The sequence below is a fragment of the Aethalodelphis obliquidens genome, unplaced genomic scaffold (genome assembly GCF_003676395.1).
Source record: "Aethalodelphis obliquidens isolate GAN/ISIS:26980383/991018 unplaced genomic scaffold, ASM367639v1 scaffold87, whole genome shotgun sequence".
In the NCBI taxonomy this organism is placed as follows: domain Eukaryota; kingdom Metazoa; phylum Chordata; class Mammalia; order Artiodactyla; family Delphinidae; genus Aethalodelphis; species Aethalodelphis obliquidens.
In genome coordinates, this window is record NW_020838031.1 from 3,730,639 (window position 1) to 3,756,519 (window position 25,881).

The following is a 25,881-nucleotide window of genomic DNA, read 5'->3' on the forward strand; positions in this document are numbered from 1 at the left end:
CCGCGGCGGCCCCATGCGGGTGGAGCAGAGCCTCCCCGGACCAGCACAGGTTCTCTCTGATTCCTGACTCTTGCGGACCTGATGCTCCCTGTGGACTCAGGCAAAGGCCAAATACCTGGAGAGCTGAAGCCCCCGGGGCTTCCCTGCTGAGCGCGGTACCATCCGCTCACACCCCTCTCCTTCCAGCCATCGCAGACCAGCCTGTGTCTACATCCCCGCTGGGAACAGGACTTGCTTTCTACCCAAACAGCCCTGGGCCCATGGGAATCGGGGGTGGGGCTAAATTAGACTTCAAAGCCCCCAGGTGTCTTGCCCCAGCTCCTAGAGCTCTGCTCCAGCGACTGAGAATAAACCACTGTGGCCTGTTTACTACGAGGCCTGTGATTCCACTAAAACAGTAAGAGGATGAGACACGGTGTGAAGGAAGAGACCTCTCTCGCTCCAATCTCTTATAAACCGCATGAAATCAATGGAAATGCAACACCAAGGCTGACCCCCTCCTGCCCGTGGTTCACCAGAAAGCTTGCACACCTCTTCAGCCTGATCGCGGTACCAAGGGGAGGACAGACTCCAGGTCCCCATGAACTAAAACCCCCAATTCTCTCGGAACAAGGCTCTGTTTCTAAGCCCTCTACACCTCAGGCTGGGGCTAACCACGCCCCCATCCCACTGACCTTCCTTTAACTGTTCTGATGCGAATCACAGCCAGTTCCACTGTCCTGGGGTGAATGAGGCCGGCACTTGGGCGTCCCCACGGTCAAAAACTAAAAACACCCACTTGCCCAAACTCTATACTGCTCCCGTGCCCAGAGCTGGACACACAGACCCTGCACGGACAGGCAGACGATCCCTTGCCTCCTGGGACTGGATAAAAACTGAGTGCTCTGTTCCAAAGGCCAGAAGCCCCGTCATTATTGACGAGAAATTTAAATTTAAAGGAAGGTGACAGAAAACAGAGCCTCAGAATGGCCTTGAAAATAAATTCAGGTGTGCAGGAAAGTCCTTCCACTGCATCCTCCCACTCAACCACCTGCTCTAAGCGTGTAGTATCATGGATTTAGACCCGCTTGACTTCGTGTCAAGTAAACCTGGTATGTGAGTGAACATACATCTGGGTGAGGAGACAAGAGCAGAAGGGGTGATTGGCTTGTGAACAAATTAATCCAAAGATGCTCTAATATTCTAAGTTAGTGAGCTGTCATAATGTATCTGAATTAATTTTTTAAGAAGTCAACCTAGTGGGTAAAGATAAATTAGGAGTTTGGGATTAACAGATACACACTACTATATATAAAATAAACACAGGGAACTATATTCAATATACTGTAATAACCTAAATGGAAAAGAATCTGAAAAGGAATACATATCTATGCATAACTGAATCACTTTACTGTACACCTGAAACTGACACATTGTAGATCGACCACACTTCAATTAAAAAAAAAAAAAGTCAACGTACATAATCTTAGGAATTCACCTGTTATACAAACTAGGATAGTCCTATAAAAAAGGAAAAATGGTATCTTAGAGGTTGGGAGGTGAATTTATGTAGATAAAGTAGCAAAACTTTCAAAGTCCTGATTGATAATTACTTCCCTTATGATTCTCCATGGCATGGAGTCTTCCTGTTCAAAACATCTTACCAAAAGTAAAGAACGGAATGAATGACCCGATACCCACCATATCTCCCACTGATACAACATGTCTTGCGCAGAGCAGATAAACACAGTGACTGTCAAACCAGGAATGGATCCCAAACTCCAAGAAAGCAGAAAACGACAATATGTCCTTTAAAGTATTTTTTCAAGATTAAAACCCCTTAAGATCAGCAACATAAAACTGGCCCATCCCCTCCCTGGGAAGATTTTCTATCAGGAAAGTAGATAAAGACAAGCACTACCCAGAAGTGACTCACAACACCCAGACAGGTTAGGGCAACTTTTAAGGATCCTTTGGAAACCAGGATGTTAGAAAAGCTGTCTACTATCTTTCAGAGATGAGCATACATAGTAAGTAGCTCTTGCTGATGTAATATGGAAATTAGATACCACTAGGAGTTGGGGGGCGTTAAAATGTCATATTGTACACCATTATGAAAGTATACCAGAGTCAAATAAATATAATCTCAAAAGAAAAAACACATGAATACAGCTAGAGCTCTAAAACAAGCACCCAGTTCTCAAAATTAATTCATTGACGTCCGATTGTAAACAGGTGTCCATTCAAAGTACCTGAAGGCTTAGTTTAAGAGAAATTCCCTGGCAGAGCCATTTTTATGACCTTCACTGCCTCCCACCGGCGTAGCTCCTGGACCTATTCTGCCGGACGGACATTCCAAGAAGTGCATGCTTCATTCTGTGAGGAGACAGTCACCTGCGGCTGCTGTAACGTCTCTCAGGGCTTGGGCGTCAGGATCCAGGCTGGGGAACACAGGGCCACCTGTGGACTCCTCCACAGCAGGCTGAGGGACCAAGCACCTCATCCGCCAGGCACCTGCTACCCAGCAGGTGAGGGACGTGTAATCAAGGGAGAAGCAACACACACCAGAAACATAAAGGGATGAAGACCACGGGGGTCGGCACCTCTCTTCCGGACTCTTCCACGACACGGAAGTGAATGTGTAACAGAGCAGGACCCTACGGGGCCTTCCCAGGACAGACCCCTCCCCCATACCCTCTGCTGTAGCTGCTCTCTGAAGTACCCAGATAATAGACCAGATAACAGTATCTGACGCCTATTTCCTGAGTTGTTTTTCAGATGCTAAAACCACCCCCAAATGAAAGAAATTACTTGATGATCATGAGCATGTAGCTCCCAGACCTTCTGGTGCCTAAGGACTGACCACCATCAGCCAATCAGAGAACTGTGCACGAGCTGATCACAGACCCTGGGGTTCCCCTCCCTCACCTGGCCTTTAAAATTGCTCTGCTGATCAAAACTGCAATGAGGTATCACCTCACAGCGGTCAGAATGGCCATCATCAAAAAATCTACAAACAATAAGTGCTGGAGAGGGTGTGGAGAAAAGGGAACCCTCTTGCACTGCTGGTGGGAATGTAAACTGATACAGCCACTATGGAGAACAGTATGGAGGTTCCTTAAAAAGCTAAAAATAGAACTACCATAGACCCAGCAATCCCACTACTGGGCATATACCCTGAGAAAAGTATAATTCAAAAAGAGTCATGTACCACAATGTTCACTGCAGCTCTATTTACAATAGCCAGGACATGGAAGCAACCTAAGTGTCCACTGACAGACAAATGGATAAATAAGACGTGGCCCATATATACAATGGAATATTACTCAGCCATAAAAAGAAACAAAACTGAGTTATTTGTAGTGAGGTGGACGGACCTAGCGTCTTTCATACAGAGTGAAGTAAGTCAGAAAGGGAAAAACAAATACCGTACGCTAACATATATATATATGGAATCTAGAAAAAAATGCTTCTGAAGAACCTAGGGGCAGGACAGGAATAAAGACGCAGATGTAGGGAATGGACTTGAGGACACAGTGAGGGGGAAGGGTAAGCTGGGACGAAGTGAGAGAGTGGCATGGACTTATATATACACTACCAAATATAAAATAGATAGCTAGTGGGAAGCAGCCGCATAGCACAGGAGATCAGCTCAGTACTCTGCGACCATCCAGAGGGGTGGGAGGGAGACGCAAGAGGGAGGGGATATGGGGATATATGTATACGTATAGCTGATTCACTTTGTTATACAGCAGAAACTAACACACCATTGTAAAGCAATTATACTCCAATAAAGATGTTAAAAAAGAAAAAAAAATTGCTCTGCTGAAACCCTTCGGGGAGTTTGGGGTTTTCAAGCACAAGCCACCCATTCTCCCTGGACTGGTGACTTTACAATAAACGCTGCACTTTCCTTCACCCAAACCCGGTGTCAGGAGATTGACTTTACTGCACCTACCTGCAGGTGAGTGGACTCAGGTTTGGTTCGGTGACAAATGCTGTCCTTCCCACCAAGCCCTCCTGAACTCTGAGTCCCTGGACCAGCAGCGACACACCCGCTCTGTCCCTCCATGACAACAGGATTTCCTCAACTGCCTCATGACATGACCATTCTCAGAGCACTTTACCAGCGATGACCATGATGAACTCTTCTGTGGGATTTTAGAAGCCAATTGTTCAAGTTCAAGTTTTGGTTTGGTTTAGTTGTTGTTTTTAATAGATCAGCCTTCATTCTTGAGAAAGACAGACTGCAGGATTATCCACTCTGAATGTCACAGTGCCTGCTTCCTCTGGCTGAGAATGCAGTGTTAATTTGCTAGCGCAATTACAACTTCAGCTCTTAGAATTCCAGCCATCTGAGTATCAAATACTCCACCAATATACCACAGGGAGTGTGTTACTGGGTCCACCAAGAAATCCCACATACTCCCTCCAAAACATGAGAAAGAATTGTCCTTGGAACGTTCTGGAAAGACATCACAATTGTCTTTTTCTTTCTGCAAAGCATGTATTTAAAAACAAATCCACACATTTAAAATAAATTGCATACCTTGGGCACCGACCACTCAGTTTCGCCTCCAAATTATCTTGCATCTGAAGTTAAAAGGCTTCTTTCCATCTTCTGGGCCACCACCTAAATCCTGTCCATCATTAATTCTCTCCCGGATGCTATTAATGATCACATAATTGAGCTCCAGGCCATCATCAGGCTCTACCTTCACCAGCCTGTCCAGTACGCTTCTACCAGAATAATCGTCCTAAATTATGGCTACGAGCATGTCACATCCTACCGGCAAACCTTCAATGTTCCCTACCACCTCCTGGATCCAGTGCTAACTCCTTAGCCCAGCATTCACTCCAGCCTCAAGATATTTCGTAACTGTTGTTGTTTTAACTCCTAACCTCTCTGCGTGTGCCCTTCTCTTGTAAAGAAACTGGCCATAGTTTCTAAAAGAGCCAACTGCTCGTATCTCCCTGTTGGAATTCTACTCAAGTCTAAAGGCCCAGTTACAACACCACCTCCTTCAGATGTTACTTTCTCTTTTCCCAGAGCACACACTGCATTTCTATGTCTCCATGACCCATGACCACACTAACGGCCATGGCGTTCTTCATCTTAATGGCCCCAAGGGTAGGGACCAAGTCTTAGCTTCAAGCCTCCGGATACGTGCTGTTCACTGCCATCTGTCAGCATGACACTTTGCACATAGCAGACAAGAATAAACGTTAGTTCAGGGAAAGGCCCAATGTGAGCTCTTTACACCCTGGGAAAATACACCAGCAGTCTCTAATAGTCATGAATCATATCTGCTCCTGCTGGCTGGGACATACCAAAACCCTGGTAAAAACAATGCAAGTCACAACTCAGCAGGAGGTGCATTGCACTTATTGTTAAAGGCATCATGTTACTTAACTAGTATAGAGGCATATTCAAGAAAAACTGGAGGAAAATGCTTTAAGGCATTAAAAATAAATGATCTCCAAAGGCAGATGGATGGGAAAACTCCAAAACATTCAGAAACATGGACACAAAGTCCCGCACACTTACAGTCTCCCACGTGATACACACCCCTTGCTCATCAAGCTTGAGCAGCTGCTCTGAGACCTTGGGCGAGCTCGAGGCCTGCCTCAGGCACTGGATGCTCAGCTCTGGAATGACGCACTCCAGGACTTCTTTGAGAGGGAGTCCCCGCGCAGTCCCATGCCTGGCGGTAGAGGGTATGGCATCTTCCAAGATCGCTCCTCTCAGGGTTGTCAGCTGCAGGGGCGAATACAGCATTCCAGTTAACACTTATTCCTGGTTACCTCTTTAAAGCGTAACTTTTTAGTTGCCTTAAAAAAAGAGGAAGAGAGAATGGACTTGAGGATATGGGGAGGGGGAAGGGTAAGCTGGGACAAAGCGAGAGAGAGGCATGGACATATATACAGTACCAAACGTAAGGTAGATAGCTAGTGGGAAGCAGCCGCATAGCACAGGGAGAAGAGCTCGGTGCTTTGTGACCGCCTAGAGGGGTGGGATAGGGAGGGTGGGAGGGAGGGAGACGCAAGAGGGAAGAGATATGGGGACATATGTATATGTATAACTGATTCACTTTGTTATAAAGCAGAAACTAACACATCATTGTAAAGCAATTATACTCCAATAAAGATGTAAAAAAAAAAAAGGAGGAAGAAAGCTAAGGCTCTTTTTGGAGTGGGGCAAAAGAGGCTAAAAGTTCTCGATCTGAAAAAGCAAATTCAACACTCAACAGTCAGTCTTTAAACAACCGAAGGACTCGTGGGTCAGGAAGGAGCCAGGCGTGGCTGATATAACCAGATGTGCGTGAAACACGAGGAGGAGTGAGACAAAGCCCCGCCCGGGGACGTTAAGTCACTCCCACCACGATCGGAACCGACACCAGAGGGATGCCAAGGACGAGCCGGGGGTCCTAGGGCCGGGCTAGCCACAATGACCTCCTCCATCCTTCCGTTTTCTTTTTCCCATTTTTCTCTACATCATCTTCTTTTCTTCCACTTTTCCTATTTAACCTTCCATGGCTGGCAATTCCCAAGGCTGAGTGGGGCGATCCCGTGACCCCCGTGGGCAGGTGACCCAGGGCTGGGAAGACCACCACCGGACTCTGCCTCCTGATCTGTGATATGTCCTCAAACACGTCGTGAAAGCCTGGAGCCACTATTCTGACACGTGTCATCTAAGCCCAGGTCAAATATGCGGAGAGAGGAGGCCCAGCACGGCCAGCTGAGAGGTCTGGCTCTAATCCCACCCCTCCGACAAAGCAGCCGTAGTGACGTGGTAACAACGGCGCCTAGCATTTGCACAGAGCTCCGGGGCACCGCTGTGCAACAGGGCTTTCTGCGGTGATGAGACCGCCCTCCATCTGCACTGGCTGATACGGGAGCCACCAGCCCCGAGTGGCTGCGGAGCGCCTGACCCGTGACAGGTGTGACGGAACCACGGGTGACAGGTGTGACCGCGGAACCACATTTTTTATTTTATTCAATTACCTTAAATTTAAATAGTCACACGTGGTTAGTGGCTACTGAACGGGACGCTGCAGGTCCGTAACTTACAATATGTCACCTCCAGAGAGGGCTTCCTTTCCTCTTTACGGCACAGAGCCCAGTTCACGGGAGCACCGATGCACAGGCAGTGGGCACCAAAGTGCCAGGCTTGGGCAGGGCCGGCGAGGGGCTCTCTGTACTCTGATCCAGAAGGGATCACATTCTGGACTGTGTGGACGACACATTCCCACCTAATTACAATGGTCAAGAGGATAAAACCTGGAGTGCAGGCCAGATCTAGTTCTTCATATAAATCAACATCCCCGCCTACAGGGCTCCACGCATCGGCCATATGGTGTATAACAGTCGCACTTTTCACCCAAAGCAAGACCAGCGGGGAAGTAGCCTGGGCGCTGGCGGGACGAAGTGCAGGGCCACGGAGCTGCTGCACCTACAGACACGCTAAGCCAACACCCACCCCACGGGCGGCCTCCTGGTTTTCTGCAATCGACGCTGAAGTAGTCCTTCAATTCTGACATGAATCATAGAGTTCAAGTTTGTCCTCTGCTCCAGGCCCGAAAACCTTGCATTTTGATCATTTTATCCTTTCTGTCATGTAAGGTGACAGTCAAATCACTGCCACATCCACCACAGGTCTTCACATTTTCTACTTTGAACAAAACGGTCTAAGCCCTTTTGGTCACCGGAGCTGCTGGGATCACAGCACTGACAATGAAAGCAACACCTTAACCAAGCGGTGACCCTGAGGCCCAGCCCAGGACACACCCCATGAGCGCCCAGTACCTCGCTCGTCCTGAAAGCTACCCGGTAGTTGAACTGGGACCCTTCTTTCTCCTTGGGGTCTTCCACCTTCTCCCTCCGGATGCTGACTGCCACAGGGCCGAGGTTCTCATCGATTCCAAAGTAGTTCTGGTGCTCTGCAATGGAAGAGAGCAGTGGCATGAGGAGAAGGGAACAAAGAACAGGGTGGGTATCTTTCAGCGTGTGTATCTAATCCTTGAAGAGGTACCAGTGGCTCTGGTGCAGGATTCCCCCAGATGTGATCCATTTATTTGCCTCCAAATCAGATGCACTTTTTTTTTTTTTTTTTTTTTTTTTTTTGCGGTACGCGGGCCTCTCACTGCTGTGGCCTCTCCCGTTGCGGAGCACAGGCTCCGGACGCACAGGCCCAGTGGCCGTGGCTCACGGGCCCAGCCGCTCTGCGGCATGTGGGATCTTCCCAGACCGGGGCACGAACCCACGTCCCCTGCATCGGCAGGCGGACTCCCAACCACTGCGCCACCGGGGAAGCCCCAGATGCACTTTTAACCTGTCATTTTCTACTACTTCATCCTCCCATTCTGCTTCTCACTAGTTCATAAGCTGCTCAGGAGCCCCAAAGTTGAGTTTGGCATCACTGGAAAGCGTTTTGCCATCTTAGAAACTGTTAAAAAAGGAACGTGGCAACTTGAAGAACCGAGCCTGAACAGTTTGCCTCCAGCTGGGAAGGTCACCTCCTCTGACTGATTAAAGGCAGTGGAGGTGAGCTTATCAGCCACTCAGAAGAGCCGGATTCATCTCGGAGAACAGGGCAGCGGCAAAGACCACCCTGTCACGATGACGTCACGAAAGCACCTGAGAGTCTAAAGGAAAGTGGATCAGCGGACAAAAAATGGATGAAAGGTCATTGAGCTGCTGAGTCCAAATTATATCTCCTAAAATACCACAACTTAGTTTACGATGTTATCAGCTCATCATTTCTTTCACATAAAGTCAGGGTCCCATAGAGATCTAAACACACACAATCTCACCAGAGGAATGCACTCTGGGGCCCTCCTGTCCACCTAGCACAGGGACCCCGAGGACATTCTTCCTAAGAGACGGTCGTTAGGCTTTTATTTACACACTCCACAAGTGTGCGCCAGGCACTGGCTCAGGAGCGGGGTCATAATCCAGAAAAACTCCCCGCTCACGAAGCACGCGTTCTAGTCTGAGCGCTGCCAGTGACAGCAGGCTCACTGCTTTGTGAGAATCCCTTCTGGACACGTGAGTGAGCGCTGCTAAAAGAAGTAAACATGCTTCACTGCAACCAGACTTTGTAAGTGTTGTCTTCTGTAAGGACCCAAACTGAACACTCAGGTGTGGTCCGACCCATACAGAACAGAGGGTGCAGTCAGCCAAACGTTTATTCGAACCCTTCACACCAGTAATCCGTGCAGAGCAAGTGGTCCATGCAAAGCCCCTGGTGGTATTCACTCATTTCCTATTGAGCTTCTGCCTGGGCCGTTCTCCAAGATGTACACTTAAAACATTGATTTTTTTCACCCCACAGGCAAAACTGCTTCTATCCCTTTTCAATGTCACCTTAGTGGTTCTGGCCAATCTTTCTGACTTAACAGTTTTCAGTTAAAGAGAAACATACTATATCAAACGTGTGTAAGCTTGAAAGAAAAGCCATAGGTGTTCCAAAGGCTTTGGGTTATGCTAACATTTTCTGCCACAGTAATTTCTGAAGGAATAGAGAAGGTTATTCAGAATGTGGAAAACAGGTGAAGTTCAACAAAGAGCCATGGTACTTGTATCACTCAAGGGAAATATTACCGAAAGCCGCTAATGAATACTGGCTACATCTTAAAAGCAGATCATTTACGTTTTACTTCTTGCAACCAAACGAGATAAATACTGACATAATTTCCCTCTTAGGCCAGGCAGGGCTAGAAGAGCAAGTCGACTCTTTTAGGGACTAAAAGGTGAAGTACTGACTTAGTTCTAGACTCGTATGATAGGAAACGAGCCTTTGTTTTTCATGGATAACTCTGGTAACAGTCTGGTTAACTATTACAAACCTGTAGGACTCCAGTGAAATTAAGCATACATTGAAAAAAAAGAGTTATTTACCCCGAGGGGTTATTTATCATCAGCTTGATACATTTAAGAACCCACTTCAAGAAGTTACCGGACGAAGTGAGAGAGTGTCATGGACATATATACACTACCAAACGTAAAATAGATAGCTAGTGGGAAGCAGCCGCATAGCACAGGGAGATCAGCTGGTGCTTTGTGACCACCTAGAGGGGTGGGATAGGGAGGATGGGAGGGAGGGAGACGCAAGAGGGAAGGGATAGGGGGATTATGTGTATGTACAGCTGATTCACCTTGTTATACAGCAGAAACTAACACAACATTATAAAGCAATTATACTCCAATAAAGATGTTAAAAAGAAAAAAAAAAAGTGACTGGCAAAAAATGCTCAAATCGGTTCCTTGTTAGGCATCTGATGAAACCCGTGACATAAATCAAAAGAGCTTCAAATTATTTTAGGGAGAAATAGTGAACAAACAAACAAAACCCCTTTTCAGGATAAAACTGAGAGCCCAGATTAAGTGCATCCAATTATTAATTCTAATATGTGACAACTAAAAATCCCAAAGTGTGTGTGTGCTGCTCTCACACTTAGTAGGTGCTCTAGGGACAGGTGACAGAGCAGTGACGGCAGGGGCAGGGGCTGTCTACAGGGGTGCACGGGGGAGTTTTCCGAGGTGATGGAGCTATCCCACATCTTGATTGTGGTGGTGGTTACGTAACACACTCATTTGTCAAAACTCTGAGAACCGCACACCTTTTAAAAGGGGTGAATTTCACTGTATGTGAAGTATATTTTTTTAAAACTAGGGAGGAAACAGAAGGTCAGTGAGAGGAAGAGTTGGTAGTCCTCGGAAGTGGACGGGTCTCTGGCACGGATACAAGTCATGACCGTTTCACTCACCCCAGCAGTTTCACCCCACTGCCTCCAGGGAGGAGAATTACTATTCCTCAAGTAATCACCCTCTCTCTTCCCATTTTCTCAACTATCAGTGGTCCTCAACCACCGCTCACTTTCTTCCACACTACCGCTCTGCTCAGCACTCCACGGCGTCTGCCGGCAAAGCCAGCACCCACCTTCCAGTCTCTGCCTTAGCAGTCCGCCATGGTGCACCACTGGCCACCCACGTTGGGCTGGGACCCTCTACTTCCTAGACCGCTGGAACAACCCCATTCAGAATGAGGCATCTCCCAGCTCTTTGCTTCTGGGTTTCTTGTGTCGCTCCTCCCCGGCGTCTTCTCAGCCAGGCTGTCCTCTCTGATTCTGCCTCTGTCTTCATGCTTACATGTTTGAAAGCCTATCCTTCTGTCTCCCCTTCCGTCCATCAAACCATCTTCTCCTCTGAAGTCCTCAGTGCTATCATCCAATCTCTGTCTAGGCTCTTCTCTCATAAGTCTCCTCACTCACACGCCTTTGCCCCCTCTGCCTGTCACCCCTCCCACTTTCCTTCGCTTGACGTTCCTATTCATCGTTCCAGACTCAATGCAAACATCACGCCCAGCGGGAATATTCACCGCCTCTCCAGACGAGGCTAAGTCCTTCAAACATTTTTTTTTAAGTATAGTTGATTTACAGTATATTAGTTCCAGGTATACAGCATAGTGATTCAGTATTTTTACAGATTTCACTCCATTAAAAGTTATTACAAGATAATGGCTATAATTTCTGTACAATATAATTGCTGTACAATATATCCTTGTTGCTTATCTATTTCATACAAAATAATTTGCATCTCTTAATCCCCTACTCTGACCCTCCCTGCTTTCCTCTCCCCACTGGTTACCAGTAGTTTGTTTTCTATGGCAGTGAGTCTGCTTTTTTTCTTTTATTTTTTAGATTCCACATATATCATACAGTATTTGTCTTTCTCCGTCTGACCTATTTCATTAAGCATAACATTCTCTAGGTACAAACACATTGCTGCAAATGGCAGAATTTCATTCATTTTTATGGCTGAGTAATATTCCATTATATATATGTACCAATTCTTTATCCATTCATCTGTTGATGGACACTCGGGTTGCTTCCATGTCTTGGCTACTGTAAACAGTGCTGTTATGAACATTGGGGTGTGGGTATCTTTTCTAATTAGTGGTTTTGTTTTTTCTGGATATACAGCCAGGAGTGGAATTGCTGGACGATATGGTGGTTCTATTTTTTGTTTTTTTAGGAACCTCCATACTGTTCTCCATAATAGCTGCACCAGTTTACATTCCCACCAACAGTGTAGGAGGGTTCCTTTTTGCCCACATCCTCACCAACGTGTGTTATTTGTGGACTTTTAGGTGATGGCCATCCTGACTGGTGTGAGGTGATCTATCATTGTTGTTCTGATTTCTATTTCTCTAATAATTAGTGATGTTGAGCATTTTTTTCATATGCTGGTTAGCCATCTGTATATCTTCTTTGGAAAAATGTCTATTCAGGTCTTCTGCCCATTTTTTAATTGGGTTGTTTGGTTTGTGATATTGAGTTGGATAAGCTGTTTATATGTTTTCATTATTAACCCCTCATCAGTCATATCATTTGCAGATATTTTATCCCATTCGGTAGAATGTCTTTTTGTTTTGTCACTGGTTTCCTTTGCTGTGCAAAAGCTTTTAGGTTTAATTAGGTTCCACTTGATTATATTTGCTTTTATTTCTTTTGCCTCAGGAGACAGATCCAAAAAAAAGATTTCTATGACTTACATCAAACAGTGTTCTGCCTATGTTCTCTTCAATGAATTTTATGGTCTACAGGATTTAGGTCTTTAATCCATTTTGACATTATTTTTGCATATAGTGTGAGGAAATGTTCTAATCTCACTCTTTTACATGTAGCTGTCCAGTTTTCCAAGCACCACTTATTGAAGAGACTGTCTTTTCTCCACTGTATATTGTCTCCTTTGTCATAAATTAATTGACCATAAATGTGCGGGTTTACTTCTCAGCTCTTTATTCTGTTCCATTGATCTATATGTCTGTTTTCATGTCAGTACCATGCTGTTTTGATTAGTGTAGCTTTGTAGCACAGTCTGAAGTCTGAGAGGGTGATACCTCCAGGTTTGTTCTTTATTCTCAAGACTGTTTTGATAATTTTGGTGTTTTGTGGATCCACAGGAATTTTAAGATTATTTGTTCTAGTTCTATGAAAAACATCATGGGTATTCTGATAAGGACTGCATTTGATCTGTAGATTGCTTTGGGTAGTATGACCATTTTAACAATATTCTTCCAATCCAAGAGCACCGGATATCTTTCCATTTCTTTGTATCATCTTCAATTTCCTTCTTCAGTGTTTTATAATTTTCAGAGTATAGGTCTTTTACCTCCTGTTTATTCCTAAATGTTTTATTCTTTCAGATGCAATTTTAAACGGGATTGTTATTTTTTGGTCTCTCTTTATAGTAGTTCATTATCAGTCTATGAAAAAGCAACTGATTTCTGTATATTAATCTTGTATCCTGAAACTTTGCTGATTTCATTTATTAATTCTAAGATGTTTTGGTGGGTGTGGGGTGGCCACGACTGGGGAGAAGACTCAGCTACAGGACACAGAGGAGACCCAGTCCAGGGGCAGAGCCTGGGTGGGGTGGCGGCGGCCACTGTGGGCGTTTAGTCAAAAGCAGTATCTCGGGGGCTTTCCTGGTGGCGCAGTGGTTGAAAGTCCACCTGTCAATGCAGGGGACGTGGGTTCGTGCCCCGGTCCGGGAAGATCCCACACGCCGCGGAGCAGCTGGGCCCGTGAGCCATGGCCGCTGAGCCTGCGCGTCCGGAGCCCGTGCTCCGCAACGAGAGAGGCCACAACAGTGAGAGGCCCGCGTACCGGAAAAAAAAAAAAAAAAAAAAGCAGTATCTCAGAAGCATCCCAGATCTCTGAAGATGGCTGCTCCACCACAGCTCACCCCACCAGCCCTTCTTCAAAGGTACCTGCTCTGTGGTTGTGGGCTGGCTAGCTTCTGATGGCCTGTCCCTGCCGCACACCGCCCTCCAACGCTGGCTGGGGGTGGCGCCCTCTAATCTGCAGAACCATCCCGTTCCTCTCTCAGCTTTGGCATTTCTTTGGCTTCTTCCTAGTTTTCTGCTCCTTTGTGGTTTTATGCCCCTTTTGTATTCCTTCATTATCATTTTCTTGTGGTGTTTGAAACGGGGAGAGATAACATGTGTGTTGAAACTGTCACGTATAACTAGCAGTCCTAAACTCACTTACTCCTAAATATCTATAATTCGAATGAGCCTGATAATGGGTTTCTGAATCTGAGCTTTCCTACTTACCACCTGCTTAACCTTGGGTTGGTTACATAACCTTTCTTAACCTCAGCATCCCCACCTCATCCACCCCTAAAATATATATAATACATTTATCATCATTCACCTGAGAGAGACGTTATAGTTGAAGGCAGGCATATTAATGAAAACAACAACAAAAAAACCTCAATGAAAGACAAAAAGGGAGTGAACATCAAATAAACAGCATTATGGGGCATTTTCATTTTACGCCCAACAGTCTGATAGTTCAAGAGTCATACTAAAGGAGATTCATACTTTTCATCTCAAAAGTTGATCTGTAATCAGAGGTTACGTCGCATTCAGGGTAGTCTTTTAAAGAAAGCAGTGGCATATATAATATTTTACTGAATAATTTCTACCAGTAACGAATTTCTTTTTAAATGAGGGGAACCCAAAATATGTATATTACCCTATCCACCAAAGATGGCAGGCAAATTGGTGAGAAAAACAATATTTTCCTTAGTGTCTACCTCTCCAAGCCATGACCCACACTTGTTTTTGATTTTCCTGTCTCTCACACAGACACACACCTTTTGAACGCAAGTAGAGAAGACATTTCTGCTACATACAAACCATCACACCTTTGGACTTGCCAGTTCTAAGGCCCCGTAGCTATTTTCTAAGGGATCTCTCTGTGCTTTCAGTCTCACCAAGAAATCCAGCAGGTTACCTGCACGTGTTTCTAAAGAAACCACCATCTTAGGCTGCGCACTGTAACGTTCTGTCTAGCTTTCATATGGGGCGTTCCGCACACGGTGGAGGTTAGAGCAGGGAAGGTGCTCCCTATGGTCTCCAGGAGGGAGCCTAGGGGACCCTCTCAAATGACACCTGGTCCCCTTCAGGACAGCTCAGGCTGTTCATCTGCATCACAAGAGCCTTCCCCTCTGTGGGCACAGGACAGTGAGCCCCTCACCCACTTGAGCCCATCATTATCCCAAGCCCTTGATTTCCATAAAGTTGCTTCAAGGGGGAATCAAATAAAATCCTTCCTTGGCAGAACGGAAGCTCTGAAAAGACTGGAAAAGCTGAATGAAAATCTACATATTGTGCAAATACAACAGGGCCAGATTAAAAAAAAAAAAATTGGTTAACAAGATTTCAGCGTAGGAAATGAGATTCAGTTTATCTCTGTGGTGCACTTTGGCTGCTCAGTAAAGAAAAGAAAAAATTCTAACTCAGAGGAGTTTTAGAAAAGAAAAGGGGTACGTTGAACCTTAGCCCAAAGGCTGTTTCCAGGTACTGTCGTATCTTGGAAGGGAGAGGTATTGGGTCCGTCACTCTTGGAATGAACAGGTGAGGATCTCAACTCTACACGCCTCCCGAGGCCAGTATGTAAAAGAGAAGCCCCGTGGCTCTGCCTCACGTGATTTCTCAGAGGTGTCAGCACCATATGGGCCACGGCACCATCAACAAGTCCACAAGAGCCACTAGCAGCTGTGGACTATGCCCCATCGCCCTGCATTGGTTAGTACTCACAGCAGAAGCTTTCCTTTAATGCTTCTTTGTTCTTTCAATAGTCAGTTGATCATTTAATTGTCAGCTCTCTGCCTATCTGGGTTAAACCCAAGGCTGCAGGTGGCTGCTGTCTAAGCTCCTACCTATGATGTATCTTCTGTCACTTTCTCCTCCAAACAACTGTTAAATCACCTCCCCCATTCCAGGAGTTATAAAGATGTGAACAGGGAACGGTGAATACATAAATGGACGAATGAAAAAAACAACAGGACATGATTTTGCAGATACTAACATTAAGAGTCATCAGAGAACCTCAAGGAATCTCAAACTCCCTGCTAATGTTTCATGGATTAAATTACCTAATTTGATGGGGAAAATGATGCATTTTTGCTATGTGAATTCTCCTTTGACCAAAATTTAACCAAAGCATTAGCTAAGCTTGAAAAATCTGAGGTATTACAGTGAAAATAACAATATTAAACATACCTTATGTAAATTAACTCATTCATCTCCCTACCTATGAGCAGGTATCCCCATTTTACAGATGGTAATGCTGACGCTGAGAAGTGAATGATGTGCTCAAGGGCACAAGCCCCTGTGACAGAGTCAGGATGCAAACCTTGGCAGTCTGGCTTTTGAGCTCTCTCATGTAAAGCAACTCAAGGGTGATGAGGTTACCGTGAAGACTTAAATTATAAAAATCAACTCATGCACAGTAAAATGAACACAACTTAAAGATGAGACAACAAATCTGTCCTGAACATAAGGACAGTATCTTGGAAGATTCAATTTTAAGAAAACCTTGAATAAAAAGCGCAAGTCTGGGGACTTCCCTGTTGGCGCCGTGGTTAAGAATCTGCCTGCCAATGCAGGGGACATGGGTTTGAGCCCTGGTCCGGGAAGATCCGACATGCTGCGGATCAACTAAGCCCATGCACCACAACTACTGAGCCTGCGCTCTAGAGCCCACAAGCCACAACTACTGAGCCCACGTGCCACAACCACTGAAGTCTGTGCACCTAGAGCCCGTGCTCCACAACAAGAGAAGCCACCACAATGAGAAGCCCGCGCACGAGGAGTGGCCCCTGCTCACCGCAACTAGAGAAAGCCCACGCACAGCAACGAAGACCCAACACAGCCAAAAATAAATAAATGAATGAATAAATTCATTAAAAAAAAACCCTACAAGTCTGGAGAAGTAAGGCAGCTATCAAAGACTTCCTTTGATAATGCATAATTTTTAGTGTCATTTTGCTACAAGAATGGGAAGGAGAAAGAAAACACTACCAGAGCAAAGAAAGGGTTCACTGCGTAAAAGCTGAGAGGCCCAGATCATTATTGAGCCGAGCAGTTGTCCAGCTTTCCTTTTATTTCCTAAGTGAGACAAAGAGCGAAATAAATTTTGGATCTGAACAAATGCAAGGTAGGTGGGTTTTAGTAAGTTCTAGGTGCTCTGAGACCTTACCTTCCAGAGACCTTGACTTCCAGCTACACTGGACCAGTGTTACCAAATGCCAAGTTCGTGTGCTCAGTGCACAGTGAGGCCAAACAGACCCAAACGTCGGAGTTTGGAGCAGAGAAAGGTTTATTGCAGGACCATGCAAGAAGACGAGTGGCTTGTGCCCCAAAAGCCCCGGAACTCCTTGAAGGGCTTCAGAGCAAAGCACTTTTAAAGGCAAGGTGAGGGAGGAGTGTGGTTAGTTGTTGCGAACTTCTTGGGGTCAGAATCCTTTGTTCTTGCAGCTGTCCACATAGGTCAGGTCACCATGTTCCCATAAACCTCCAACAAGACAAATGTTATTCTCTGTTCTGCAACTTTTTATCTCTATATGAATGCGAAAGTGCTATACCTTTAAAGGTCACAGCCTTGAGAATGGGCTCTCCTGTATATTTCAGGCTATAGGCAACATTCTTAACTTGTAGCCAAAGCAATAAAATACAAAGGCTAAAGTCAAAGAAACAGATCTAATATGGAGGCAGATTTGTTCTTCCTTATTACACCAGTAGCAAAATGCAAGCAAGTTTTCCCAGTTAACTGCCGTAGGAGTCAAACTATACAGAAATATTAGAGTATTAATAACTCTTCCTAGAGAAATATGAGAGCATCAGTTCCTCCTCAGTAACTGAACAAGAACACATCTGAGGACGAAGGATGAATAGGATGAACTAGCATACAGTCCTAAAATGCTGCAGGGGATGGGAACTGTGACCTCCCAGCACAGCATACATGTTTCCCAGCCCCCACTACCCTCTGTCCCCTCAGCCACATGGAACCCATATGACTATAACCCACAGGCTGAACCCCCCTGTGCAGCTGGGTGATTCCTCCGTGCTAAGAGCCCCCCTGGACCTCCACAGGAGTTCTGTTTGTGGAGGTACTGGCCAGGCGCTATGGTTAAGAACTGAGTTGATTGTGTCCAGTAAAGGAAGAATTTGCATCCCAGAACAGTACAATTGTTAGGCGGTACTCAGTTCCCCCATGTGAATTTAATAGTGTCCAATTCGCTATTAATTTTCTGCAGTGACTGCATAAAACCAGAGGGGGAAAAAAAAAAAGGAGCCACCAGGCATGAAATTCAAAGCAAATGCAGCCATGCATCGCTCAGCAATGGGGTTCATTTGATATGTAAAAGTATCCTCCTGCCCACAACCGCCGCATTAGTGAAACTTAAGTGAATGTGTTTGCAATGGAGTGGCAGACTTCACCAGACACCTTTCCCCCGGGGCCCACCCTGCCATATGGTTCTCTCTACTATTTTCTCTCTTCATCTTTTTAACCATGAAAATAAAGTCCTGCCCTTTAAATGCTGCACCGGTGGTGGGGACACTAGTTTCTTTTTCGAGAGAAGTCTCATATAGTTATTGAAGAACTCCTGGGAGGACCAGGATATATACTATGTAACAGGCACTGTTCTAAGCCCTTTACAGGAGATATTTTTATATTTTTATTATGATCCCATTTTAGATGATGAACTGAGGCACAAAGAAGTTCAAGAAGTTGTCCAAAACTGAGCTGGGATGTAAACCCAAGAGTCTGATTTCAGAACAGTCTATGCTCATTACATCAAGATACGCTGCCCTGCCTGCCAGTAACAGGCCTCCAACTACAATGAGAATGGACAGACACTGCTGCCCATTGGCAAAAAGACAATTCCCCAGCCACTAAAGAGTTGGTTGGTATCAAAAGGGGCAAGAGTTATTATACATATTCTAGAAGAATTCTTTGCTTTTATTTGTTAATTTAGCAGATGTATGTACGAATAAGACGTTTCAGTTAAAATATTAAGGACGAAGATTACCACTGGAGAAAAGGATAAATTTACATAGAGCTGGGTAACAGTAGTTAAAAAAATTAGTGAACTTAAAGATTTTTACAGAAAAGAGGCCCTGGAGAGAATGCCTGGAGGTGCTGCATATCCAGCAGCCAGGGCTGGGCCAGACACAGGAAGGGCCTTCAAGGCTTAAGGGCTGGCATCTTGGGGTGTAATAAGGGAACAACAAATCTGACTCCATACTGGATGTTTCTTTCACTTTCACCTTTGTATTAATACTCTAATATTTCTGTATAGTTTGACTGATGTGGCAGTTAACTGGGAAAACTTGCTTGCATTTTGCTACTGGTGTAATAAGGAAGAACAAATCTGCCTCCATATTAGATCTGTTTCTTTGACTTTAGCCTTTGTATTTTATTGCTTTGGCTACAAGTTAAGAATGTTGCCTGCAGCCTGAAATATACAGGAGAGCCCGTTCTCAAGGCTGACCTTTAAGGGTCTAACACTTTTCTATTCATAGGGCGATAAAAAGTTACAGAACAGAGAATAACAATTGTCTTGCTGGAGATTTCCGGGGAACCTGGTGACTTGACCTATGTGGAGAGCTGCAAGAACAAAGGATTCCGAGACCAAGAAGTCTGCAACAACCAGCCACAACCCTTCCCCCTTCGGGGATAAAAGATGCCTCAGTTCTAACTCAAGTTAAGATGGTTCTTTGGGACACTAGTCCACCTTCTTCTCAGTCGGCTGGCTTTCCAAATAAAGTGGCCATTCCTTGCCCCAACAAGTTGTTTCTTGATTTATTGGCTGGTCACGTGGTCAGCCGTCTGACCTTGGACTCGGTAATAGGGGCAGAAATGGACCTTGGAAAGGCCAGTCTTACGCCCTATGCTGTGGTACGGATATGGCTTCTGTTGGACACCCAGTCTGCTCAGAAGCAGCTAAACACTCTTTTCTGAAAAATTCCAACCTTTTCAAAAAGAATTCCAATCTGCCCACACCTAAGAAGTCTTGTAAAGCTACGATGAGAAGGGGAAATCAAAGAAGTTCTCTGTCCTATTCATGGACACATGACAGAACTGTAAACACTAGGGCCCCTAAGCACCAGGCAGTGGGGACAGAAGAGGGCAAACTAAGACTCTCTTTCATACACACTACAGAGTCTGCCCCATAAAACCAATTCAGCTCTTTACAAAGGATTTCTACTAGATACATACTTCTTTTGTTGTACTTGTCATAGAAAATTCCAAGAAAAAAATGAGCTGGGCACAAAGGCCTCCTTCACAGAGTTCAGTGAAGATTTGGGAACCCCAGAGGGCCAAGGACATCCCAAACAGCCCCTCACAGCCACTTCACCTTAACCTGCAGATTTCAGGGGAAATTCAAAGAGAATGTCTCTGTGCATTTCAATACAGATAGCAAAAACAGTAAATTCTAGGGCTTCCCCGGTGGCACAATGGTTAAGAATCTGCCTGCCAAGGCAGGGGACATGCGTTCGAGCCCTGGTCTGGGAAGATCCCACATGCCGTGGAGCAACTAAGCCCACGCGCCACAACTACTGAGCCTGCACTCTAGAGCCCACGAGCCACAACTACTGAGCCCGTACACCACAACTACTGAAGCCCGCGCGCCTAGAGCCCGTGCTCCCCAACAAGAGAAGCCACTGCAATGAGAAGCCCGCGCACCGCAACGAAGAGTAGCCCCTGCTCGCTGCAACTAGAGAAAGCCCGTGCACAGCAACAAGGACCCAATGCAACCAAAATAAATAAATTTAAAAAAAAACAACTAAAGCTAGCTTATAAAAAAAAAAAAAAGTAAATTCTAAAGCTTAACAATTCCCCTGCCCCTCAAGGTAAGTTTGAGAACGATACTCATGGCAAGTGTGTACAGGAAGGGCCCTGGAGGTTTGCTAGTTTTAAGAACTGTATCCATTTTTTTCTTTCTTATTATTTTAAAGATTCTCATTTTAAATATATCATGAAAATTTACAACTTACATTTTTAAAAAAATTAAGTAAATGATTTTTAAATTGTTTTTGATTTATAGAAAAGCTGCAAGGATAGCAGAGTTCTTCTATACCGCTCACCCAGTTTCCTAGCTGTTACCAGCATACATACTTTGGTATATTTGTTCAATTAATGCACCAATATTGGTATATTATTATTAACGGAAGTCCACAGTTTACTCAGATTTTTTTAGTTTTTACCTAGTGTCCTTTTTCTGTTTAAGGATCCCATCCAGGACACCACATGACATTGTCATAGTGTCTCTTCAGGGTCCTCTAGACTGACAGTTTCTCAGACTTCCCCTTTTTTGATGACCGTGGCAGTTTTGAGGAGTACGGGGCAGGGATTTTGTAGAATGTGCCTCAGTTGGGATGTGTCTAACGTTTTCCCCTAAACAGACTGAGGTTATGTTTTTTGGAGAGGAAGACCACAGAAACGCCACTCCCATCACATCAAGGGTACAAACCATCCACATGATTTGCCCCTGTTGATGCTGACCTGGTTCACCTGGCTGGGGCCATGCTCGCCAGGCTTCTCCCCTCTTCCCACACTCCATCCTTCGGAGGTGAGTCACTAAGCACAGCCCACTTTCAAGTGGAGAAGGGGAAGGCCATGACTGAAATTTCTATAATTTTTCAAGGTTTATGAAATTTCAACTTTATAGCAATTTGCTTTTCAAGTAAAGATCTGTTGTTAAAATGAACGTTCATTAATATATTTGACATGAGTAGTGTTGCAGGTGGAGGAAATATAGGTGTCTTTATCACTATGTTTCTGTCAAGCTGAAAGATTTTTCTTTGAAGTAAAGCAAATACAGTCATTAACTCTTCTGCCCAGATCACGGCTGGCAAATACCTGGCATCTCCCCATGCGCCCGCGGCGGACGATGATATTGCTAATGGCTCTTAGAGCACTGACGCAGCTGTGTACACAATGACAGAAGTACCAATGAAGGAAGCATGAGCGCCCAAAGCAAGCTCCACATACATCCATTTACCTGCATCAGGAAAAGTCTAGCAGGATAACGATGAAACTATTCATGGGAATTGTCTCTTTCTTATGGATTCGAGGGGTTTTCTTTCTCTTTCTTTTGCTTCCCTACCTTTCCTTATTTTCCCATAATGATTATATAGTATTTACACGCCATTTAAAAATCCTAAACCAAAAAAAAAAAAAGATAAATATTGTCAATCTTAGTATTCCCTCCACTCTCCACGTCCACAGGAACATACATCATGCTCCCAAAGGCTCAGACACAATTCAGCCACTTTTCACTTCCCCCCTGAGTTATCAAAGAGGCGCAGCTTTATCCTTCTCTCTGGTTTGACCTCCGTTTACCCCAAAGTGACTTACTTCGTCTTCAGGAGCCATTCTTGTGTGCGTGACCTGAAGAGAGGCATCGGGCAGCTTCAGAACTCCTGAGCAACTCTCAGGTACACTATTGCCTAAAAAGTGCAAGACACACAGAAACCCACGGCATCCCTCCGCTGTCCGCGTGGCTCCGGCCCCAGTCACACTCGGGACAGTCGGTTGCTGGCCAGCGGCTCTAAGTGGCCGTAAGCCCCAGGAGGTCTGCTGTGCTGCCAGGGAAGCTAAAGGCAATTCAAACCAAGACCACAGGTGGAATCCTCATCTAGGGGGCCCTAGCTCCCAGGAGGGAACCGCAGTTTCACTAGAGTTCCATGAGGGACAGAGCGGCCCGGCACACAGCACCAGGGTCATCGCCAGCGAAAGGAAGGGACATTTGAGAGCATTCACTAAGCTTGCTACAATCCGGCTCTTTTAAAAAGCCGTTTCACTGAAGGCTACAGAGGGATTTGCCCAGACAAGCAACGCTGCCCACAGGGCACCGTGGCAGGCCACTCCCCTCCATAAATCCCTTTGCAAAGTTATTCAAAGCCGTTCAAAGACTACGTGTCACAGGAATACACCTCAACATAAGGACAGCCTTTCACGTTAACTACCCAATAAAGAGTCAACCAGTGTGATGAACTGGGCGATTGGGGTTGACATGTATACATACACTGATGTGTATAAAACGGATGACTAATAAGAACCTGCTGTATAAAAAATAAATAAAATGAAATTAAAAAAAAATAGTCAACCACCTTATTAAAGCTGAAAAGGTTTACCTATGACAATCGATGTAGGACATCGTCACTTGAAAGAAGGGAAAGAAAGAGAGAGAGATTCAGAGAGCTGGGTCTTTTAAACCTTTCCCAGCGATTGCGAGCCATGTCATTCTTTTGAAAATGAAGTTTCACACAGAACAATGAAGAATGGAGGAAAAGAAAAGGCATTCTGGAAAGTATCAAAAGATTCCTTGAAAGCCTGCTTCCAAAGAGAAGAACTGAGTGAAGGGGAAAGAGAAAAAGGGAAAGAAAAAAATCTGCAAAAATGCTCTGTGACAGTCTGCCCAGGGCCTCTGTTTTTAAACACAATGCTGTCCCTGCAACTCGTGATGTGTTGGCAGATATGAACTCCAGCGGTTGAAGCTGGCGTGAAAAATGGGGGGGAAATCATTAATTTAATCATCGCACTTTATCTGGCAGACACATGCTTTTGTGATCCTTGGGAAAAAGATGGGCTCCAGTCCCACACGGAGGAGGACTCGGCCACCTGGCCGCTGGGAATCCGGGCTGCTGCCTCTGCCTTTAGTCCTTAATGGCTCTACAGAGAGACCAGCAAAAGCAGCAGCAGCTTCCATCGTAGCCAATTGCAGTCTGAAGCCACACAGGCCCACGGGGGAAGAGCGGAATCGCTAAATATAGGAGGAAGCAGGCATAGTCCGGGGCTGCAGGGAGAGAGCGCAGAGTGGCGGGGCTGGGCTGGGTCTGATTCTATCTCCTCCTGCTCTGTCCTGGCCCCGAGTCCCATTAGCCACACAACAGTCACCATGCCCAGCACAGAACTGCAGCACACAAGACAAAGGACCCCGGGGACGGCTGTCCCGCACCTTCATCGTGCAGGCTTAGCGCAGGAGTCTAGAATTTGGCTGTCTGCCTCATTCACAGACCCAGAGTGCGCCCAGCACCCCGGAACTGTCAAACCACACGTCTACACCCACTTACAACTCACTACAGGGCATCTACTCTCAGGTTTCTCTTATTTATGTTTTATTGCACATTCAAAATCTACTAAGTTTGATGATGTCATTTCTAAAGCCCTGGGAAATCCTCCGTAGCAAATCAGGAAAAGTGGAGGAAATAAACCACTCACAGACAACTCTTTACAATTATCAGGAAGTGACAGAGTTCAGGAGAAAAACTACGAAAACCAGTCAAGAGAATTAGGAGAATCTAGCAACCTAAAACTATCTCGTGGAACAGACCTTAAGGACATTAAATGGATCAGAGGGCGGCAGCCCTGCCTGGGCCCAGAAAACATCAGTCCTTTATTCCATATACACTGTGTAGACTTAATACACTAAGCTATGCAAAGGAGTAAAACAAATGAGATGCTGGCACGAAGTATTTGCATAAATACACATGTATACAGATACACACACACATACAATTTTTACATTCTGGTATTTTACAGGGTGAATCGCAAACCACTTACAAAACTCAGCCAGAATGACTCATCGCGCCTAAGGATTTCGGGGCACAACAATCCCAACAGGCTATTTTATTGCTAGCATTGACAGCCATGGCTTCAGTCCATTAAAAAATCTCTTAAGCAGGAAGCCTATTTCTCCATGGTCTCCCTTTCCAAAAATAACTAAGTTCCACCTCGAGAGCATCCGTGAGCAGAGTTTATAATCCTCTGCCCCTGGATGAACAGTCCTGCGTTATTTCCGGCACAGATTAAATAGAAGAGCCGAGATTCTGTGCGTTCACTGGCTGGAAGGCAGTAACATCACAATGGGTGATGCTGACTCCCACCAGCAGCCAGGGCTGAGACGGGAGCGTTGGGGACACAGCCAGGCACTCAAGATGTTGACAAAGTTATTTCAGTGCCATCATGTCGTCCGTAGAAGACCAGAAAGACAACTCAAGCTGCGTGACCAGTCGCAATTCAAACGCCTACTTATTTAGCTACGAAGCTTATCAATGCTCTATTCATTCCTTTGATTAATATGATTTCATAATATTATGATTATGGATGACTGGTTAAGTCTGGAACGATGCAAAAGGGGGGGATGATTAATTTAATAATTGCACTTGGTCCAGCTTGTAGTCCAGGGGAAAAAGCACTAAGAAGGCTCCAGGGACTGAAGTGGATGGAGTGACCTCCTGAGGTTAGAGCTACAGCCCGACCAACCCCAAAAAGAAACAGCTGCAGGCAAGCACTCTGAAGACAGAAACCAATACTAAAATGAATTCTAAGTACAGTCAGCTGGAATTTATCCACAGCAGAAGGCACAGAAGGAGGAGAGGCCCCCCGAGACTGACTGGGCCACCTCTGCCTCCTTCGTGCTCTGAGAGGTGACACCTGGGAATGGAGGGGGGTGTCAGGTGAAACCGCAAACAGAAAACTAAGCCCCAAAGAGTACGCCGTCCTAGAAGGAAGGGGCCACGGAAGCAAGTCACACCCACTAAGAAGACAGGGCGAGAGTCCCTGGGTGTTCTATTTGGCGTGTTACTGACGTGCGCGTGGTACACGTTTCTCTGTGGGCCTGTAAGACAGAGTGGCGTCTCATGTCCCTGGCATGACTAACAACACAATGAAAGGCTGAGGATTCAACTACATGACTTCTGAGGGATGCATCCTTCAAGGCTAAGCATACAAATAAAATAAACATCATTTATTCTACGCGTACTTGAAGAATTTCTGAAATAACAATACCAAGGAAATATCTGTATCTGAACCTTTAAGCCTATGTGTAAAACTGCAAGAAGACTAAATTTGTCTATCCTACTAATTTATACATTCATACATTCTTTCCACAAAGATTCACTTAACACTTCCACTATGTACAACAAGGCAGAAGGAGCTGAGAAGACATAAAATTAAAAAGATGAAGCAAAGGTGTAGGAGAAAAGTACAGAAAAAACGAGAGGGAAAAGAACCAGAACTAGAACCAGAACTG

The 25,881-nt window shown here is 45.3% G+C and overlaps 1 protein-coding gene across 14 annotated transcripts in view; it reads right to left on the minus strand.

The window, feature by feature from the left end:
• SIPA1L2 (signal induced proliferation associated 1 like 2) overlaps nt 1-25,881 on the minus strand; it is a 238,114-nt gene that overhangs the window by 82,203 nt on the left and 130,030 nt on the right. For 13 of the 14 annotated variants that reach the window (XM_027094090.1, XM_027094089.1, XM_027094088.1 and 10 more), the window contains 2 exons: nt 7,786-7,919; nt 5,528-5,737 (listed from right to left, as the gene is read on the minus strand). In XM_027094090.1, the coding sequence (XP_026949891.1) occupies nt 5,528-5,737; nt 7,786-7,919 (344 nt within the window). The remainder of the gene's footprint in view (nt 1-5,527; nt 5,738-7,785; nt 7,920-25,881) is intronic. The other variant, XM_027094096.1, reaches the window with a different exon arrangement.